The sequence below is a fragment of the Galeopterus variegatus genome, unplaced genomic scaffold (assembly GCF_000696425.1).
Source record: "Galeopterus variegatus unplaced genomic scaffold, G_variegatus-3.0.2 Scaffold1276, whole genome shotgun sequence".
Lineage (NCBI taxonomy): Eukaryota > Metazoa > Chordata > Mammalia > Dermoptera > Cynocephalidae > Galeopterus > Galeopterus variegatus.
Genome location: NW_007727387.1, coordinates 73281 through 94056, shown reverse-complemented (window position 1 = coordinate 94056; position 20776 = coordinate 73281). Strand labels below are relative to the sequence as shown.

The 20776-nt window shown below is 46.9% G+C and overlaps 1 protein-coding gene across 1 annotated transcript in view; it reads right to left on the bottom strand.

Annotated features, from left to right (window-relative positions):
* WDFY4 (WDFY family member 4) overlaps positions 1-20776 on the bottom strand; it is a 309512-nt gene that overhangs the window by 259749 nt on the left and 28987 nt on the right. The window contains 6 exon segments of the mRNA XM_008576041.1: positions 3010-3590; positions 10725-10915; positions 12635-12739; positions 15957-16409; positions 18157-18314; positions 20163-20352. Coding sequence (XP_008574263.1) covers positions 3010-3590; positions 10725-10915; positions 12635-12739; positions 15957-16409; positions 18157-18314; positions 20163-20352 — 1678 coding nt within the window.

Genomic DNA, 20776 nt, shown 5'->3' with positions numbered 1-20776 from the left:
ATTATTTAACTTTAAACATTAAATAACATTACATTATTTCAGAATAACCACTAAAAGGGCCGGCCTGGTGGCACACTGCTACAGTGCGCCGCTTGGGAGAGGTTCGGATCCCACGTACAGACCGGCCGCTCACTGGCTGAGTGAGGTGCGGGTGCAACACCGAGGGTTGCGATCCCATTGCTGGTCCCGGTCCGGTACGGGCGCGACACTGAGGGTTGCGATCCGTTGCCGGTCACGAAAAAAGACAAAAGGAAAAAAAAAAAAGAATAACCACTAAAAGACTAATTATAGAGAGTGTAAGTCCAAACTAACAGATGGAAAAAAACAAATAATAAAAAAAAAAACACTGAAATAATTCAGAAGAAGACAAGAAAACAAAAGTAAAAAGTGGGACAAATGGAAAATATAAAATAGGAAAGCAGAAATTATCCCAAATATATACAAATAATAATAAAATTTAAACAAATCATATTCTCGAGTTAAATGACAAAAATACCCCCCTAGCTTTAAAAACAAAGTAAAGCGAAAGAAAAATAGCTTTGAATTGTTTACAAGAGAAACACCTAAAACATAGAGACGGGACACAGCAATGTTATAACAAACAGATTTTTAAAAAAAATCCTGGCACATTCTAACCAAAAGAAACCTGATATAGTCCTATTATTATTAATAAAATTGGAATTAAGGCAAAGTGTACTGCTACAGATAAAAAAAGTCACCATATAATAATAAAATTTTAGACTCCATAAGTATATAAAATTCTAAATTTGTATGATTCTTATAGCCTCAAATAGATGTAAAGCAAAAAATAACAGAAACTGACATATCTACCATTACAATAAGAGATTTTTTAAAGTATCTTTCTCAATAACCGACATGTCAAGCAGATTGAAGAATTTAATGATAGGGGAAATTTGAATTAAACAATTGATGAATCGATCCAGTGGATATAAATAGAACATAGAACCTGACAATTGGAGAACATGCATTCTTTATGAAACACACATGGCATATTTACGAAAATGTTCCACCCTGGGGACCATGAAGCCAACCTCGACTAATTTCAAAGGATGAAATTCACATATCTCACCTTCTATCACCATGATAAAGTTAGACGTCAATAAAAAAAAAGATGCCCAGAAACACTCCGTAACGTTGGAAATTCAAAATTCTAGCAACACTCAAGAGTCAACTATAAATCCTCAGAGAAATTAGAAAAATATTTAGTACTAAATAATATTGAAACTAAAACTTATGGATTACAGAGAAATTTGTATTTAAAAAGAAGACTGAAAATTAGTATCCTAATTGTCCAAGTTAAGAAAAAAATACCAGAATAAGCCCAAAGTTAGAAGGAAACAATAAAAACAAAAATAACAAAATAGAAAGTTGAAGTAGGAAACGGGAAAAGCCAAAAGCTAGTTTGTAGGACACACTAAAAGTTAAACCTCTGGCCAGGATGCTGAAGGGGAGAATGTAAGAGAAGACGTAACTGATGTTAGGAACGAGAGCCGGGAACAGAAAAAGCCAAAAGCTGGTTTGTAGGACACACTAAAAGTTAAACCTCTGGCCAGAATGCTGAAGGGGAGAATGTAAGAGAAGACGTAACTGATGTTAGGAACGAGAGCCGGGAACAGCACACAGCTGCTAAGGGGATAAACGTAGGAAGCTGTCGAGAGCAGCCTGTGCCAATAAATCAAAACTTAGAGGAAATGGAAGAATAATCTTGAAAAATAACTTACCAAGAATAACTCAGGAATAAATAAAAATTTATTCTCACAAGAATAAATCTCACAAGAAAACAACAGGCTCACGAGGTTCTCCTGGCAAGTTCTATCACATAGCTAAGGAAGAGACATAAACAATCTTTACATATACTCTTCCGGAGAATAGAAGCAAAACACTGTCCAAGTGACAATATGAGGCTAGCACGAATTTGATAATAAAAAGTCAGGAGAGGAGAAGGGAAACCCAAACTCTCTCGTGAACACAAGGCAAACATCCTTTTCAGAACTTAGCAAATCAAATTCAGCAATAAATATTTCACGAGCAAGTTGGTTTGTGCAGGAATGCAAGATTTGGAAACCAATTACTTTATCAGATTAACCAATGAAACGAACAAAAAAACCCTGATGATTATCTTGGTATGGGGAGATTTAACATCCATCCCCCTCACCACCAGCCCCCAGCATCGAAGTCTGGTAAACGGGGCCTCTCCTTAGATAAAAATGTGCAGTGTCTTTCAGAAGGATAGTTTATTGCAATATTAGTGTTGTTATTGCTGCTTTAGCAGAATGAAAAAAAGATACCAACTATTTCTGTTGTGTTCTTTTGTTTTCTCTCCCATCCCAAGGGGGTGTGTGGATGGTTCTTTGTGCTCTCTTGCTTTAGTGGAATTCTGTTCCAGCAATGAAAGTAAAAAGTTGTTTGCAAAAGTCTGAACTCTTTGAGGGGTTTGGTCTGCCAAAGTAAGAGGAGAGAGATTGTCTGTCAAGGAGAGAGGAAGCAACAAGAAAAAACAGAAAGAGCCCCATGATTGGGAAAGATACAGTAGTTTGTGTCCTGCAAATTGAAGGAACTCACCCCACAGCCAGGCAAGGAGGAGATAGGACCTCAGATGTCAAAAGCTGCCTGGCACACCTAGGGAGGCTGAGCCCAGCATCATGGCTCCCCAGAGCAGTGAAGGTCCCAAAGGAGAAAGTGAGTCTATCAGCAAGTCGTGCCCTCAGTTGCTGGGCATCCTGCAAACCTCGCTGGTTCTTACAGGACTCAACAACATCCTCCAACCCTGTACTGACTCGGATTGAATTTTCTTCCAGCTCCCAGGATAGGTGAGCTCGGAGTCAGAGCTAACTTGATTTAAAGAAAGAAAGCGAGTGACATTTCCGTACACCCAATCTGTTAACTGGGCCTTCCTACCTAAGGCACATACGCAGGACAATTGAGTAAGAAAAGGGAAACGGAGACACACTGATGACCCCAGGGCAGAAGAAGGCATCAGAGCTCTACCTGTCCTGCAGGTTTGGCCACTGCTTGAAGCTGCCTTTGGGGTCACTGCCGGTGTCCTCCTTCTGGGCATCCACGACCAGCTCCTGCCCAGCCCTCGGGGACTCCTTCAGGTCCCAGTGCAGGTGGAGGGTGCCCCTGGCCATGCTGTCCAGAAAGCTGAGGATCTGGAGGCAGCTCTGCATGCTGGGTGGGAGTGGGCTGCAGGAGGCAAAGGCAGCACTCAGCAAGTCAGCAAATGGCCTGGGCTTTGTGTCAGCCCAGGAGGACAGAGGGGCTCCCTCTTCCTCTGGGGCCCCAAAACAGCCCAGCAAGCAGAGGTCCTCGGCCAGCTTCTCGAAGAGCCCGTTCCTCCTGAAGAAGTCCCCGTTGACAGGGTCCAGGTGCAGTGCTGCAGATAGGGCACAGAGCGTGTGCAGCACCAGCTCCAGGGTCTGGCTGGGGGACACCGCTCCCCATGTCTGCAGCGTGGGTCCGTGGAGGGAGCCCTCCAGGTCGGAGAGCAGGGACAGCAGCCCGTTGAACCCGCTGGAGACTCTGAAAGCAGCACGGCCCTTGGCAGTCTCCAGGATCCGGAGGAGAGACTGAAATACCAAGCACATGAACATGAATCAACCCTGGGAGGCAGGTTAATGCTGAGCTCACACACATACCTGCCTAAGCATCCTGTGCACTCTTCCCTGCTCAGCTCCATCCGAGCAATGAGCTCGAGGATGACTCTGAAACATCAAGATATCCATACTGTTCCTCTTATGTTTAGGTTTAGGTTGCCCATAGGTGCCTTCTTTCAAATGGCCCCTCTTAAAGCCTCTGCTAATTTATAGGGTTGGTTTAACTGTCCAGCATCTTGACATCAATGCTTCTCCCTCCAGAAGGAGTTCTCTGACTCCTCAGTCATGCTCACCCCAGGACAAGTGCTTGCACAGCCCCTCCCATTGCCCTGATCAAAGCTCTCGTCACACTCTACTGCAGTTATTTGAAAACTGCCTCAGCTCTCCACCAGACTGAAGCTCACGAGATCAGGAACCAGATCTGGTTCACTCAAAGCACGCACTTGATGAGAATTCTCTGCAAGAGTGGAACGAGCCATCTCTTGCATTGTACAGAAGACCCACAGTGGAATCCATACAGAAGCAGCTGATTATTCTCGATCTCCCTCTCTGTGCAACATGGCTACATCTATTAAATGAGGAGAGATCGTAAAATGAATCTACTTAAAACCTACTGTGAAAAGAAGATGGCTTCAGGGAAAAGAGAGATCTTCAACTGAATGAAATGCATGGGTACAACACACAAAAATCAGTGGACAAAGAGAAAGCTGGTAGCTCAGAAAAAAAAAAGAGAAGGGACTGGGTTTTAAAACTCTCTTACGTAGAAAGTCAAATAGAAACAGTGAAGTTACAGGTACTATTAGATAGGAAGTCATGCACTTTTGGAGGAAAGGTAATTTTCCAGTTTGTCTGAAGTTGGACGTCACCCCAAAATTTAATCCCCGCTGAAACTGTTGAGGGTAGGAAATCCTATTATGGTAATTGAAAGGTGGGGCCTTGAAGAGGTGATTAGACTGTGGAACCACGCCATAATGAATGGATCAATAATGGTGGTCAGGGGCGTGGTTCTGAGGGCTTTAAAAGGAGAGCCCTTTTTCTTTTTTAAAAAGAGACCGGAGAGTCTCTCTCTCTCTGCTCTGCCATTTTCTGCCATGTGAGCCCCCTGCATTGCTGTAAAGCCACCACCAAGAGCCTCACCAGATGTGCTCCCCGGAGTTTGGATTTCCCCACCTCTAAAACTGAAAGCCATAAATTTCATTTTCTTACAAATTACCCAGTTCCAGATATTTTTATTATAAACAACAGAAATGGACTAATACACAGCTCCATCTCTAAAATGCTGGTACCCTAACCTAACACTGGTGTTTAACTGTAACAATATAACGTGTGTCTCTACCACTCCAATTTTGTTCTCTAATATATTCCACTATAAGAAACCTGAGCTGCTCGGCATTTAAGTCAATCCCATGTCTGGGGTAGGGAAACACGGATGCACCTAGACCATGTTGACCCACACAGGCAAGGATTCTTTTCAAGGATTCTTCATCTTTCAAAGATGAAGAGAATTGACAGCCAAGGAGCTGCTTAAAAGGTTCCCATGGCCCCATGTATGATGTTTCAAGAAATTAAAAAGCAAAACAAAGATTGTAGTAACTGGGAGACTCTGAAAGGCCAAAGTCCACTATGATGTTCAAATAGACAGTATAAAGTGAGGTAGAAAAATTCATCCTGCTTCACTGCTTTCTCCTCCTAGGTGAGGATATAGCCTACTTTACTCTGAATTTGGCTCAAAATCCAGCAAAGATAGACATTAGTAGACATGTCCTTAAAGAGAAGCACGTGGATTCTTAGGGGAGCTTCTTCCAGAATGGTAATGCTCAGTGAACGTGAAAGATCACAGAGTAGATTGGGCAGGGCCTTTCCCTGTGTTGACAGCCAGTGCGGCTGCTCACCCCACCTCCAGCCAGGGACCCTGGGGCCAGCAGAGGCTAAGGCTCTGGTGCTGTATCTGTACCTGCCTTGAGTGAGCAACTCACACCCAACAAAACAGTATTTCTTCAGCTGAGTTGAAAACTCAGTCTAGCCTTGATGTGTGTGTGGTGGTTTGGGTCCCTTCCTTCCAACTGATAACCCACATGAAAGGCTGCACACTGGTGTGTAGTACAGCATATGTTGCATGATCTGAACCTGACCTTGTGTCTGGTCATGTGACATGTGTCATGAAAAATAAATAAATCATGAAGACATCAGGAAATCTTAAATTCTATGATGTTAAACCGTCTAAATTTATGTGAGTGCTTTCAGTAGCTCCTACAACCACCAGGAGGTTTCTTTAAGGCAAATGTAATAAATGAAGATCTGTTTATCACATGACAAAACAAATACCAAAAAGGGAGAATGATTAAGTAAGAAAACGAATCAGATTACAGACAATCTTCTGAGCAGTGGATGACCACTAAAACACCCTCTTCCCTCAAGGAACCACCTTCCAATTGTCCAATTTGATGCCAGATATTGTTTAAAAGAATCCCATCATTCGAAGAGGGTTGAGAGCAGATATTTTAAAAAGAGAAGCAACCCAATAATAGTCCTCATTACGATCTGCATCTCTCAGAGGGTCTGTCACCTGTAATTCCTGTATGGTTATTTTCTTCCCCTCCTGGTGGAAGGGGGAGGAGAAACAGCAGCTGTCCTTAATTGTTGCTTTGTTTGATTTATTAAATTCAGAGTCATTATCTAAAATGGGGGTAATCTCATTAGAACGTAGACTGCTCTATTATTTCTTAGCATGGGGTTAATTTCATATTTGCAGAGTCATAAAGTAAAGAGTCCAAAATCCAATTACAAAGGCTTAATTTCATAGCAACTAAAGAGAAACATTTCTATCATAAAGGAAAATAAATACTTCGCTACTTCGGGAAACGATTTGTCAGGAACCGGGGGCCTAGGAGGAGGGTCTCCATTACTGTCATTCAACTTTACATGATAATGCATCACATAGGGTTTCCAGTCTGCGGAAGGCAGTAAATTTAATCAGCTGAAGTCAAAGTAATCAGGCTAGGGTTGACACATTTCAAGAAAGGTCAGCGTTAAGCACATTTTCTCCTCCTTAACTCAGTTACCATGTCATCGTCTCTGAGTTAGTATTCCTCCAGCTTGAATCTATAAAATGGATGTCTGCTGCAAAGTGCTAACTACATTAGGGCTAACAGGATTTATTTCACATTCTATTATTTGTTATTCCTCATAATTTTCCATGTGTCATGCTGAAAGACCAGTGAAGTAATGCAATTAAGCTCAGAGTTGAACAGCTAAATGTATATTAGCAAATCAATCTGAATTTGTGCATAACCCAATCACAGTCCCACAGGCCATGGAGAGGAAATTCATTTGCTTACATTATTCTTTAATTCAGTTATCATTTGCCAGAATTAGGTAGTGAAGTCACATGTGCTTTGGTGTTGCTATGGAAGTGCCAATGGATTTTGGAAACACCTGCCCTATGTCAGGTGTTTCTGGAGGGAGTTTCTTCTCCATTGGTTGGCAGATTCCCACCTCAGGGAAGGACACAAACGTGTCACTCTGACGTGAATGCACGCCACAGATGGCACACCTTTACGGGGAGAGGGTGCACCACCCGCCTCTGGCCTTTCAGGTCCCCAGCTCCAGCCCTTTCCCTTCATCCTACCTTGGACCCACTTTGCAAACAGTGCTGCTGACAGTCAGTTCTCACCTTCTAAAAAGGGAGATCCAGCCAGAAAGAGCTCATTTTACCTCTTTCTGTCCGAGGTTACCAGGGGTGCCCAACATGATTTAGAAACAAATGTCGATCCCACATCAGATTCCAGCAAATGTTCACTAGTTGCTCATGTGACTCAGTGGTGGAAGAGTCTGGAATAGGCCCTCGGGGCCACCCCTCCCCACTGCCCACTGGAGCAGCAATCTGTTAAGAGCCCTGGGTCCTTGGAGAGCAGTGGCAGCTCCTGGGGCCTCCTGACTGCTGGGCAGACACTTGGCAGCCAGGAATGATGGCACACTGAGCGCAGGCTAGGACTGTTAAATAAGCTCACCGAGTGCTCATCCCTATGTGCTCTCTTGTGAGTGCGATTCTGAACGATATTAAATCTGTAAAACACCATAATGGCTTCACACTGCTAATTCTAGAAATCCAGTCCTATTATCCAGGGGCTGACACTCCAGTAAGACGCCTCTGGGCTACATAGTAAAGGAAGTGAACTTCCCGGGAGCCAAGCAGAGCTCTCTTTTCTGTGTTGGACACAGAAGTACTTTCACTCTCCAAAGTAAATGCAAACCTTTCTTCTAGGTGGATCTGAAAATGTCAGAAACAATTATTTACCCAGGAAACCAAAGCCCTGACTGCTTCGGTCTGAACACAGACACGCGGGAAACGCAGCGAACAGTGTGGTGGGTGCAAGCGCCACTTGGTTTGCAGTTGCTGGTCTCAGATCAAACTGCGCTTTACCACTCAGCAGTGGTGAGATTTTAGCTCAGTTGTGAAGCCTCGGGATGCCTCTCTGCTGCAGCATGAGAAGACTGCGCCACGAGTCTAGGGTTCATCCCAGCTCTAAATTTCCACTAATTCTCGATATCTCTCTGCTTTACACGTCCCTCTCAGTCCCTTACCCTATGGAATCACGGGATGCAAGCGTCTTTCAAAAGACAGTTAACTTTCATTTTTTTGTTTCATATAAATCACTTTCACTGATTTTTTGGCCCTGTAATGAAATCGCTGTTTGTTTTCTTGTCATCTGTGAAACACATGATGATCATGGTCCTAATGTCACTTTGGATGGGCCACTCAGGATGCGGCGGCCACACCGAGCACTGCAGGCTTAGGCTGCGTGACAGGAACAACTCACATGAGTGTCTGAGGTCAGCTCTGCAGAGAAATGAAGTAAGGAGATGAACCGACACCAGTCTCTGCATGTTAACTATGTTCGTACAGAGATATTTATAACCGGGTAAGTGAGGTCAACGTTTTACCCAATTTTGGAAGTGAGAGTGACCTCCTGTTGTTCTTTAATTTACCGCGGAGCAGGCGGCACTGTAAGGAGCGTGAGCGCATGTGACAGGGCGGTGCTGCCGTCCCCACCAGGTGGCAGCGCCCGGGGTGACCACATGTGCTCCTGACGCTCTCTAAAGCCGCCCAAGCAAGAGAAAGGGAGGCACGAACCCACAGAGACGGGAGCAATGCAAAGAAGGGACGGCGACAAGGTTGTGACTGCCGTCCAGCAGCAGGGAGGATGGGGATGATATTTGTTATATTCCCTTAACTATTTTAGGACAATTTTATGATTATTAGCAATATTACAAAAAGATATACTTCTCCCTGTTACCAAACCCAGCCTCACTTGTCCCTCGGTACCCGCCGTTTCCACGCCTTCGGCAGCCTCTTCTCCCTCTCCCCGCCAGCGCGTTATCCCCTCTGCGGGCCTGCTGCTCTGCAACAAGGTAAGGTGGCCTCGGTCTCCACCACTTCTCTCTTCCCACGGCTACAGGAGGTGCTCAGTTTCCCTCGGCTGGGGTCTCAGCACAGGCCTCTGGGTTTCCAGCCACTCCGAGTTCTCAGGCCCCCTCCTCTGAGCTCCCCCTGGAGCTAAGTTACTGTTGCCAGTTCCACCTATTCTTAGCACCCACACAGGGGAAAATGAGACAACAGGGGGCTGGCTTATGCAAATCCAGTGGCTGGGCAAGCTCAATAGAGAGCACAGAACATTCTGGTGCATACGACTGGGAACCACCCCCTTAACTGAATATTCACTAGATAGAAAACTATAAAAGCAGAATCCCAGCTGAGGGCAGGGTGGTTGCTCACTTTCCTGCGCTTCATTTGCAGAGGTGTGTATAATTTACTTTGGATCAGACTTACTTTCAGTAAGCAGCTGCTCGTTCTCTGGAGCCCCCTTTCACTCTGTACTGAACTTTTAAGCATGCGTTTCTTGCTTTTGTGTTAAGACTTGATGTCTGTATTGAGCTTACTTTTGTGTTAAACTTGGTGTGGGCCCTGCTCAGTGTCTGGAGCTGTGCCACACTTCTCCGTGGAACTTGTATTTCTTATCTATTTTATTAAACTTGTTCTCACCCTCTGCTGTGACTCTTCCCTTGATTTCTTTCCTGTGGCAGAGTCAAGAACCTGGAAGGAGGACTGGGTGGGTTGAGGCCAAATGTTGGGCTCCCCAGACCCTTCCCCCGATATTACCATTGTTTCTCGCTTTTGTGTTAAGACTTGATGTCTGTATTGAGCTTACTTTTGTGTTAAACTTGGTGTGGGCCCTGCTCAGTGTCTGGAACTGTGCCACACTCTCTCCATGGAACCTGTATTTCTTATCTATTTTATTAAACTTGTTCTCATCCTCTGCTGTGACTCTTCCCTTGATTTCTTTCCTGTGGCAGAGTCAAGAACCTGGAAAGAGGACTGGGTGGGTTGAGGCCAAATGTTGGGCTCCCCAGACCCTTCCCCCGATATTACCATGGCAGTCTGTGCTCAATGTCTAACCCAGGCATTTACCACTCTGCAATGTAAGTGTGGCTCACTTATTATCAGTGCTAGTCTCTGAGCTCCCAGATGGCCAGGGCTGTATTTTACTCAACTGTACACCCCAGGCACTCTGCATCAGGCCTGGTAATTTTTAGATGCCCAATAAATGCCGGTGAAGTCAACAAGGCAGCTCTTTGGCCCCCATGGATTCAGGCCCCACTCCCACAGCTTATGGTGCTGCTGGGAAGTAGCTGCCTAGCCAGGGAGGACATTTCCTGCCACCCCTTGCATCCAGGTGAGTCCTACCCAAAGCTCTGCCCAAAGAAAACTGGACAGACACGTGCCAGCCCTAGTCCCGAATGAGAGTGCCTTGTGCGGTTCTCCGTGGCCTCTCTCCCCTTGCCTGCTGATTGAGTTAGACGCCCAGTGACAGCTGTCCTGGAACAACAATCCCAATCATTGATTGCACGGTACCTGAGAAAGAACTTTCTAATGTGTCGGGCTACTGAGGATGTAGGATTTACTTGTGACAGCACCTACTGCTACCTAATACAAGATACTACTTGCCCAAAACAGTGGCCCACTGCATGAAGAAACAGGTGAGCAAGTGTGGACCATGCCGTGCATACCCCTGGGAAAGCCAACCACAGAGGAGCACTCGAAATCACCTTCAGGAGATCCAGTTTCAGCTGCAGCTCCCCTTGAGTGGACGAGCACAGAGCGCCCACGATGATGCTCATGTACTCCTCAGCGCTGATGACGGACAGCTGCTCCAGGATGCTGAGCGAGGCCCCCCGGTAGCACTCATCGTCCAGGAAGATCTTGATGAAGGGCACCATGCCGTGGTCTTTCAGGACAACTGGGGACCAGACATACAGGATGGGGCTAAAGCCAGGGGGGCCTTGGCACCTTACTTTCAAGCACAAGGAAAGCTTTTTCTTAAACTTTTCGAAGATCATTTTGACACATTTTTATGATTTTTCCCCCCATTGGCAAGTTTTTTTGTAAGTCATACCCACTATTAAAACGAGAAGAAAAGAGAAACTGTGGGGCTGAGATTTAAAAAGAAAAATTGCTTTTTTCTCCAGTGAGAATTCTAGTTTTGAAAAAAAAAAATTCTTTGACCAATATCTCCCCATAGGAGATAAGTTCAAGATAGGAGGAGGAAGTCAAGAGATCTATTGTACAAGGTGGTGACTACGTTTAATAATAATGTATTGTGGGCCGGCCCCGTGGCGCACTCGGGAGAGTGCAGCGCTGGGAGCGCAGTGTCGCTCCCACCGCTGGTTCGGATCCTATATAGGGATGGCTGGTGTGCTCACTGGCTGAGCGCAGTGCGGGTGACACCACACCAAGGGTTGTGATCCCCTTACCGGTCACAAAAAAAGACAAAAAAAATAAATAAATAATAATAATAATAATGTATTGTACTCTTGGTGGGAAAAAAAGAAAAAAAAACACCCTTATTTTTAGAAACCAAAGTAATATAAACTGTAACTAGCTCTGTGTCTCCCTTAATTTCCCTGTAATTCCATAATCCAGAGCCAGTAACAATTCTCTCACTCCTCTCTGGCAAAATTCTTATAGAAAACAAACCAGAATATTTAAGTTAAGAACATATTTAATTCCTAGGTAGTTTATTGAGGGAGAAGATTTTTTTAATCTGGCTAATGATACGTCTGTTTAAAAGTAATCGTACACATTTCTTCCCCAGGATTGATATTTAGAGTAATATGTGTGGAATGAAAACTAAGAAGTAATTGGATCCTTCAAATGGCTTGATGTGGATTTGAGCAGGTCAACTGCAGAAGGCAGAATTTCTCCAATTATGGGACAGGTACCCCCTGTCTTGAAATCTCCTGCGGGGCCTGTTTACAAGTAGGTGTCTGGGAGTCAGCATGGAATATGCATTTTAACCAGCTCCTCCAGGGAGTCTTTTGCAGACTAATGTTATATACTTTCTCTCTGCTGTCATGAAAGAACATTTTACATTTGGTACAATCTACAAAGGCCTCAGATAAAGATGCCCAAATCACCAAACCCACTGATCTAACTTTGTTGGTGCATCTACTTCATATTCTAATAAATACACACATATATATTTTATGCACATATTTTTTTCAAAAACCTAGAAGCCACATGATCTTAGGAAGATAAAAAATTGGGGGATGAATGGAGCTGCTAAGTCCATCATGAGCTGGGAACATATCAAATTCTCTAAAATGACTAGTTTTCTTTGTTTGTATTTTACTCTTTGGATTTAAGGGCATCTATGGTCGGTGCTGCAGGATATTAATAGATTTGTACTTAAGAAGAGAGGAGGGGACTCTGTGGTCTCATAAGTTTAGAAAGTACTAGATTAAATACGGTCTCTTTGCTCACCAACCTTATTTAGCAACCTCAGAAGTGAAAAGTCTCAACTGAGGTATCTACCAATTCATCGATGTTCACTGAGCGTCAACCAGCAAGTGGACATTAGCTATTCCTTGAATATAACCTTCGAACACTGACATCAATAACCAGGAAATAGTTAAGGTTTTACCAAGCAGTGACAAGGCAAAATGGGTACCATCCTTACCTGCATTCCGAACCGAGCCGTTCAGAAGTGTGACAACGGTTCTCAGCATCACGCAGGTGAGTTCTCTTTCTGGATCCTGAGCACCAGGAGTGGACTCTTTGTTTCCTGCCATGTTTAATAAGCAGCCACAAATACAATTTTAAGTACACAAGGTATGATCCAAAATCTCTGATTCCATTAGTTTTCTGTCCTCTTAAGGAGATGTGAATACAATGCTTTCAATATAAAGGAGTGTGCATCCCAACCCATAAAATGTAACCCAGCTACCCCCTACAGCAGGAGCTCTCCAACTTGAACACATCAGAATCCCCTGCAGAGCTTATCATTAAAATCTAGATCCCCGTGCTGGGCCCACTCCCAGAGCTCCTGACTCAGCAGGACTTGGCTGGGGTCCTATAATTTTCGTTTCTTACAAACTTCCCAGGGGATGCTAATGGGGCTAGAAGCATGCCCTAGATGATATACAGAGCCCTGCTTCCTTGATTTTCCTTTGGCCACTTTTATAGTTTGCCATTCATGCCAGGGAGAGAGGACTGCCAGCTCAGTGCCCGAGCTGTAGAGAAGCTCCAGAGATTCTGGAGTCAATAAGCAGCCCCATTAGATCCACAAGCACAAAACCAGGCCTCCATGTTCACCATTGAATCACCAGTGCTGAAAAAGTGCCTGACACAAATAGGAAGCACAGTACATATTGGGGGAATGAATGACAACCAGTAAAAGAAGAGTTTATGAGTCAGGAGACAGGGCATGTAAGAAGCAGCAAGACACATTTAACAATAGAAATCACAAAGTAAGACTAGATACATGAGGGGCTGGCCAGTTATCTCAGCTGGTTACAGCAGAGCCTTGTAACACGAAGGTCAAGGGTTCAGATCCCTACATGGGCGAACCACCAAAAAAAAAAAAAAAATGTTCAAATTCTCCTGGAAATGGTCAGAGACCTCAGATTGGATTTAAAAGCAAATTTGATGCTAGGCTGCCGAAAAGCAATACCCAGCTAATATAACACAGAAACAGTAAACCAAAAGACTGTGCAAAGACTTCCCAGTTAAGGAAGGCAATTTATTAACTTCACTCCTGGTGAGATTGAAGGCAGGAAGTACCTGAGCACTGGAAAGAAGCTCATGACAAAGGACCGTCCTCGGCAGTCCTGAGGCTGTTTACACTCCTGGGAAGGGCATGGGTCCTGCATGGCCCCCAGAAGATGCCTGAGCTCCTCCTCCTCCCTGAGTGTCCACCTCAGTCTTCTAAGCAGCACTAAAACTCTAGGGACAAGGTGACTAACCTTTCTTGAGCACCTACTATGTGCCAGGCACAGCAATGGGACCTTTCCAGAGCTTTGCTCATTTAATTCTCACAGCATCCTTATAATGGAGTTGTTACCCTTCCTTTACAGAGGAGGGAACAGGCTCACAGAGTAACATGGCCAGGATTCCAGCCAAGGGCTGTCTGGTTCCAATGCTCACACTCTCTCCTTCAGCTTCTTCCTCAGCTTCTGTCCTCAGAGAGACCCAGACCACAGATGACATTGTGTTAAGTCTGAAGCAGAATTCCAAAAGCAGCCGAAGTCTAGAAGGTGCCCAGCCACTCCCAACCCGTGCAGCAGGAGGAGAGGACGAGAAAGTGGAGAGAGGTAGTGGCTGGTTCCTGTGTCCTGGCATCACTCCTCCAGCCTGATTTCCCAGAGAAGCAGGTGCAGACAGATGAGGAAAAGCCAAGAGGAACTGGGAAAGGAGATTTCACACCCTGCCTCCTATGTGAAAGCCCACACCCTCCTATGTGAAAGCTAGTGGATGTGGGGGTTGCAGACCACTACGTAGAGTGGCCCCAGAAGGATACGTGGCCTGGGGCATGATGAGAAAGTGAATGAGCCCACTATGCACCCCCTTGAGGACAGCAGGGACCCTGAAGCCCTGGGGGCACAGAGGCTGCTGAGGTTGAGACTCCAGTGTGCAGGGGCTGAGGCAGGGGCAAGGGGACATTGCCAGGAAGCCATAGCCCAGCAGAGCTCACAAAGGCGGGACCAAGATTCGGTCCAGCAAGGCCTTTGTGACCCCTCCCCCATTGGAAGAACATCGGACCAGTTGACACAGAGTAAGCAAGGTGACCAGTATCCCGGCAGATGCCAGAGGGGCCCTGAAGCCCAGGTCTTCCTGAGGTCCCATTCTCTTTGCATAACTGAGGACCCATTGGCCCCCTGCCATCTCCCCATCTACATATCCAATGTCTAGGGCAGGTGATATCCGAAAGGTGAGAATTCATGGGGCCTAAGTTAGCCCCAAGATCCTGTTTAAAGTTCACCCTCTTGGGGGCCGGCCCGGTGGTGCACTGCTACAGTGCGCCGCTTGGGAGCGCAGTGGCGCTCCCGCCAAGGGTTCGGATCCCACATACAGACCGGTTCCCGCTCACTGGCTGAGTGAGGTGCGGGCACAACACCGAGGGTTGCGATCCCGTTGCCGGTCCCGGTCCGGTACGGGCGCGACACTGAGGGTTGCGATCCGTTGCCAGACATGAAAAAAGACAAAAAGGAAGGGGACATTGCCAGGAAGCCATAGCCCAGCAGAGCTCACAAAGACGGGACCAAGATTCGGTCCAGCAAGGCCTTTGTGACCCCTCCCCCATTGGAAGAACATCGGACCAGTTGGCACAGAGTAAGCAAGGTGACCAGTATCCCAGCAGATGCCAGAGGGGCCCTGAAGCCCAGGCCTTCCTGAGGTCCCATTCTCTTTGCATAACTGAGGACCCATTGGCCCCCTGCCATCTCCCCATCTACATATCCAATGTCTAGGGCAGGTGATATCCGAAAGGTGAGAATTCATGGGGCCTAAGTTAGCCCCAAGATCCTGTTTAAAGTTCACCCTCTTGGGGGCCGGCCCGGTGGTGCACTGCTACAGTGCGCCGCTTGGGAGCGCAGTGGCGCTCCCGCCAAGGGTTCGGATCCCACATACAGACCGGTTCCCGCTCACTGGCTGAGTGAGGTGCGGGCACAACACCGAGGGTTGCGATCCCGTTGCCGGTCCCGGTCCGGTACGGGCGCGACACTGAGGGTTGCGATCCGTTGCCAGACATGAAAAAAGACAAAAAGGAAAAAAAAAAAAAAAAGTTCACCCTCTTACATCTTTGTGTGATGACTAGGGAGATACCTGTTCTTTTGAAACCACGTGAAGCCCAGGTACCTTCTCTGACCCTCACAAAGCCCAGTGATATGGGCATACTCCCTTTGTCTGTTACATGGATGATGGCCATATTGACACATAGGCCAGGCCTGGCTAACACTGACCCCACACCATTCGCCCATCCCTCCTGATGCTCCTGGGCACACCTGACTTCCTCATGATCTTGGCCTGCTTCCGCAGCTGGGCCAGAAGCAAGCCCAGGAGTCCTGAGTCACGGAAGATGTCAGTGAAGAGCGGGTCCCCACCAGCAATCCTGAGGATGCTCTGCACGGCCACAAGGGTGCAGGAGGGCTCTGGACTCTCCTTGATCAGACGCTGCACCTTCCACAGGATCTCATGGGGCACATAGTGCAGTTCAAACACCAGGGCCTCTAGCAGCTGGAAGAAGTGCACCTGCACCAGGGCTGGCTTCAGGGGCACAAGCTCCACAAACTGTGAGATGGGCTGCAGGGTCCACTCCAGCAGGAAGAAGTTGCGAGCATTCCAGGTCCACATGGTCCTGATGGCCGACAGGACTTGTGTGCAGAGGACAGAATCGCTGGCTTTGTGGAAAACATTCTGCAGAACCTGGAAGGCCTGAAGATTCTTAACAGTCACCCCTGAAGATGAAAACAAGAGTAATCCTGCAAATCATTTCTCCTGCCTGTGTCTAGAAATACATGTTTGCATTATCGTTAGGACATGCTTTTGAAGCTTCTACTTTCTAGCTCCTGTGGGTATCTATCAAAAGCAGAAAAGCCAGCCACCCAGGATGGGAAGATGGCTGGAGCTGCATCGTCCAAGATGAGGTGGCTAACTGAGCCCTCTAACTGTGGCTGCTCTGAACTGAGGGGTGCCAGGAGTGTCAAATACACACCAGATTTCTAAGAGACAGCATGGAGAGAAGAATGCAAAATATCTCATTAACAGTTACTGCGTGTATTGACCATACATTGAGATGGTACTATTTGGGATACATTGAGTTAAATAGAATGCATTACCAAAAATAATTTACCCTACTTCTTCTTATTTAAAATTAAAATTACTATACATTGTATATTGACAAAATAAAAATTTAACAAAAAATAAAAATTAAAAAAAAATTAAATTAAAATTACATTTAAAATTACATAACGTGGCTTGCATTACATTTCCACTGAACAGAGCAGGGCTGGGAGAATTGGTCTCAACGAATTAAAAATCAAATGATGTCAAAGATTACTAAGCAAAGTCAGTTTCATTTCTAGACAAGCTGTTAAATAAATATTCCTTCCTAATCCACCCCTGCTTTTTTCTCCAGCTTGAAGGTTAAGCCTCATCCTCTCTCACCCAGGAGACACTTGTTCGGAAAGCTTCCTGCCTCCAGCCTTCTTTGCCTCAGATGCCAGAGATGTTTCTGGAACTGTTCTCTGCTACAGGTACTGCCCTAAACCTGATCTGTGTCCCTGTGCACCTGTTGGAGTCCTGTCCTGTGGCTCTTCTTTAACTGGCCCCTGCAGCTTTGCAGGCTTGATCTCTGCTTTGCAGCATGTCTCATTTTCTCAGACCTATTTCGGCTGCTCCAGGCCACTATTTCTTCCCCAGGCTGTGCTTTCTGCCTTTAAACTTCTTCCCCTTTTTGCAGCCTTGATCTCTGCTTTGCAGCATGTCTCATTTTCTCAGACCTATTTCTGGCTGCTCCAGGCCACTATTTCTTCCCCAGGCTGTGCTTTCTGCCTTTAAACTTCTTCCCCTTCATTCCAGCCTGGACAACCACACTTAGCCTTAGAAACTCCCTCCAGTGGGCTCTCTGTGTAGAGTTTCCTGACTGACCCACCCAGTGTCACAGCTGTGCCTGATGCAGCAGACTTTCCCTGATGGTCTCTAAAGAGGATTTTTAGGAAGCAGACACTTGGCCCATTCACACTGGCACCCAGCCTGGGGCACAGAAAGCATCCGATGCATGCCAATGTAGTTCATCATTTAGTCTGTATCTAAAAATACTGAGAAGCCACTGACTCTGAGCTTGGGTGGCTGTTTCTGAGCCACCAGTCCCCATTATTTAAGCAAATGCTATAGCGTAAATCACACCAGAGTTGGGGGGTAGAATCAGAGGCCTCCTACATTATTTGAGAGTCTTTGCCTTTATTTAGCAATGTTTCCCCTTGGTCCCACACAAGACAAACTTCCTCACTGTGCAAAGCTGAGGTTGTACATCTGGAAAAAAAATCTATAAAGGGGAGATTTGAGATCCATAGGTAATCTTCAGGGAGATTAGATCCTACTGCATCATTGATAGGTGCACAAGGAACCAGGAGAAGATCTGTGTAGACATGTCAGGGCACAGCTCTGACTCTGACAGTCACCCAGAGACACAGAAGGACCCACCAGAAGCCTCATGATGGAACTTGAAGCCTTCAAGCTGAGGGTACGTGACACTGTCAAACACCTTCAGTTCTGACCTCCCACAGGTCGTCAGCCACACCACCAGCCCAATGAGCTCCTCCAGGTGGGGGTCAGCCTCGCTCAGCATCAGCCCATCGTACCTGTGGAGATAGATGAGCCAGCTCCCTGCACTTCTTGGCCGGAGTGAGCACATTTGTGCACAGTGCCCTTCACAGGACACAGAGGACATGAAGATCTGTGGTGCTGGGGAGGACCCCAAAGGCCTTCACCCAGGGGTAGTTCAGCACCACAGGAAAGCAGTGTCCTGAATAAACACCACTCAGTCTGCAATTGTCAGCCTTAGATCTAAAGAAGTTCAATAGGAATTCAGGAACCTGTGCACAGCTACAGTGGCTAGGCCCCAAAAGACATGTGCTTAGGGCATCTCCAAAATGATCCATTTAATATTTCAAAAGAGCAACGAATCAGACAGTGTGGGAATGAGTCGACCTGTATTAGGCTCCCTTTTGCTTGTTTTAAGGTTGAGCATGGTTTCTGTATTTTAGTTCTGGGCAGGAGGGCTGCTGCCTTGCTCTTCCTGTGGATGAGGGCCTCTCACGTCTTAACTACAGCTCTGCCGTTTCCAGAGAAAAAGTGCCTACAGTGCGTCTCCTCTTAGGCAGACAGGAAGGCCATGAGCTGAAAGGGTCCTCCTGCACGCGCCCTGGAGCAGGCTCATTTCCCCTCCTGCCTTTCACAAGGAGTCTGGGAAAACTGACCACCCATTGAACCAAAGAAATGTTCAGGAAATGCTGTGACATGGACCTCCATGGTGGCAATAGCCAGCTGGTCACAGTCCAGACTAATGTCAAACGTGATGTACCCAGAGGGACATTTATTCTTAGCATCCCTTTGGAGGAAAGCCCTCAGGGTATTGTCATTCAATCACGTTCTTTTGGAGACACTGTGGACTGAGGGACTTAAGCTGCTTCACAGAAGTTACCCCTCTAGACACTGACCCTGATGCTGCAGTGAAATCTGTGAAGCCCTGTGGTGACCCACACCCCAGGGAGAAGGGCTTCTCATATTCACCAAGCAAAGCCCAGGGGCCTTGCCCTGAGCAGCCTCCCCAGGATCAGTGGAAGATTTGGCCTGTCAAAGAATTTCTTTGGTTTCCATCTCTTGCTCTAATCCTGGACCCAACCTGAAGATGATATGGCAAATCAGAGTGGAGAAAATTCATCCAGGCCCAGCTGAGCCGTGTCCTGGTTTGGGTTTCCCACAGCTCAAGGGTCTGAGAGAAAAGTAGTTCATTGGGAGCTGATCCCAGAACATACTGATGGGGGAGGTGATGTGAGACGGGGAAGGTACGTGTCCTGGTTTGGGTTTCCCACAGCTCAAGGGTCTGAGAGAAAAGTCGTTCATTGGGAGCTGATCCCAGAACATACTGATGGGGGAGGTGATGTGAGACGGGGAAGGTACGAAAGAATCACCAAGCAAGTGCCTCGCTGGGCAACTGGAGTTGATCCTCTGGGGAACCCAGGAGGCAGCGTAGGGCTGTCCCACCCCAGGGGCAACTTGCTGGGTACTACCCCTCAGCTCCTGCCAGTCACTGGTAGAGAGCTGCTCCTGGGATTGTGGATTACCAGACTCATCCAGTGCTTCAAGCACACAGGCTGGGTGGCTCACAGCAGGCCCAGGAAGCCTCCAGCACAGACAGGTGGAGGGCAGGCCAGCAGGCATGCAGGTGGCATGTGCCACCATGTGGACTTGGTAAAACTACATTTCTGTCACCCACTGATTCCCCAAGGAAGTTGTCTCCACACCCACCTGCACATTGAATTACTTCTGCAGTAAGAGGTCTCTCTGGCCATGCCCTATGGAGATTTGTACCACAGAAGATGTGCTGAGAAGCGTCAATATCTCTCTTCCTCCAAAGCACCCCAAATGATCCAAGGACTGAGGCTTTGGTGGCCCCGTTTCTCCCCACACCAAGCCCAGCTACTTACCGAAGTAACACCTTGAGTAGCAAAGGGTAGCCCTCCCCGTTCTCAAACTCCAGCAGCAGAGCCGAGGAGACAGGGTAGGAGTCCTTCACGAAGCCCAGGACGAGGCTCACAGCCTCACTCACCTCCGGAGCAGGGAGAGTGTCGGCGAGCCTGGACAGGTTCTGCAGTGCCAGCCTGACGCAGTCTGTGGCTGCGGAGGGAAGCATAGCCCTGCTGAGCTCAGAAGCAGGAGCTCTTCCACCATGGTCATCTCCTCCCCCTCTCCCCTCCACTTAAATTGCATGTGAAGATGTGAACGAGAATTAATCCAGTACATTATCTTCTGGTTCTCGGATCAAGAAGAAGACTCCCCCATGGGAAGTGCCATCCTGGGAGCTCTACTCTACAGGCCTAGCTGGTGACACAGGAGAGGAAGGCAGCCCCTTAGCCCTCTGTTCCTAATTCCCCCTGCATGCGGGACAGTCCCGTGAGTTAGGTAATGAGATGCAAGACACAGGACCTGAGCATCGTGGAAGACTTAAGGAAGCAACGTCGGAGCTGAGTGGAAATGAGCTTGCTGGAAGGTGCAGGGAAGGATGCATAAATCCAAGGACCCAAGGAGGTGGGGGGTGAAA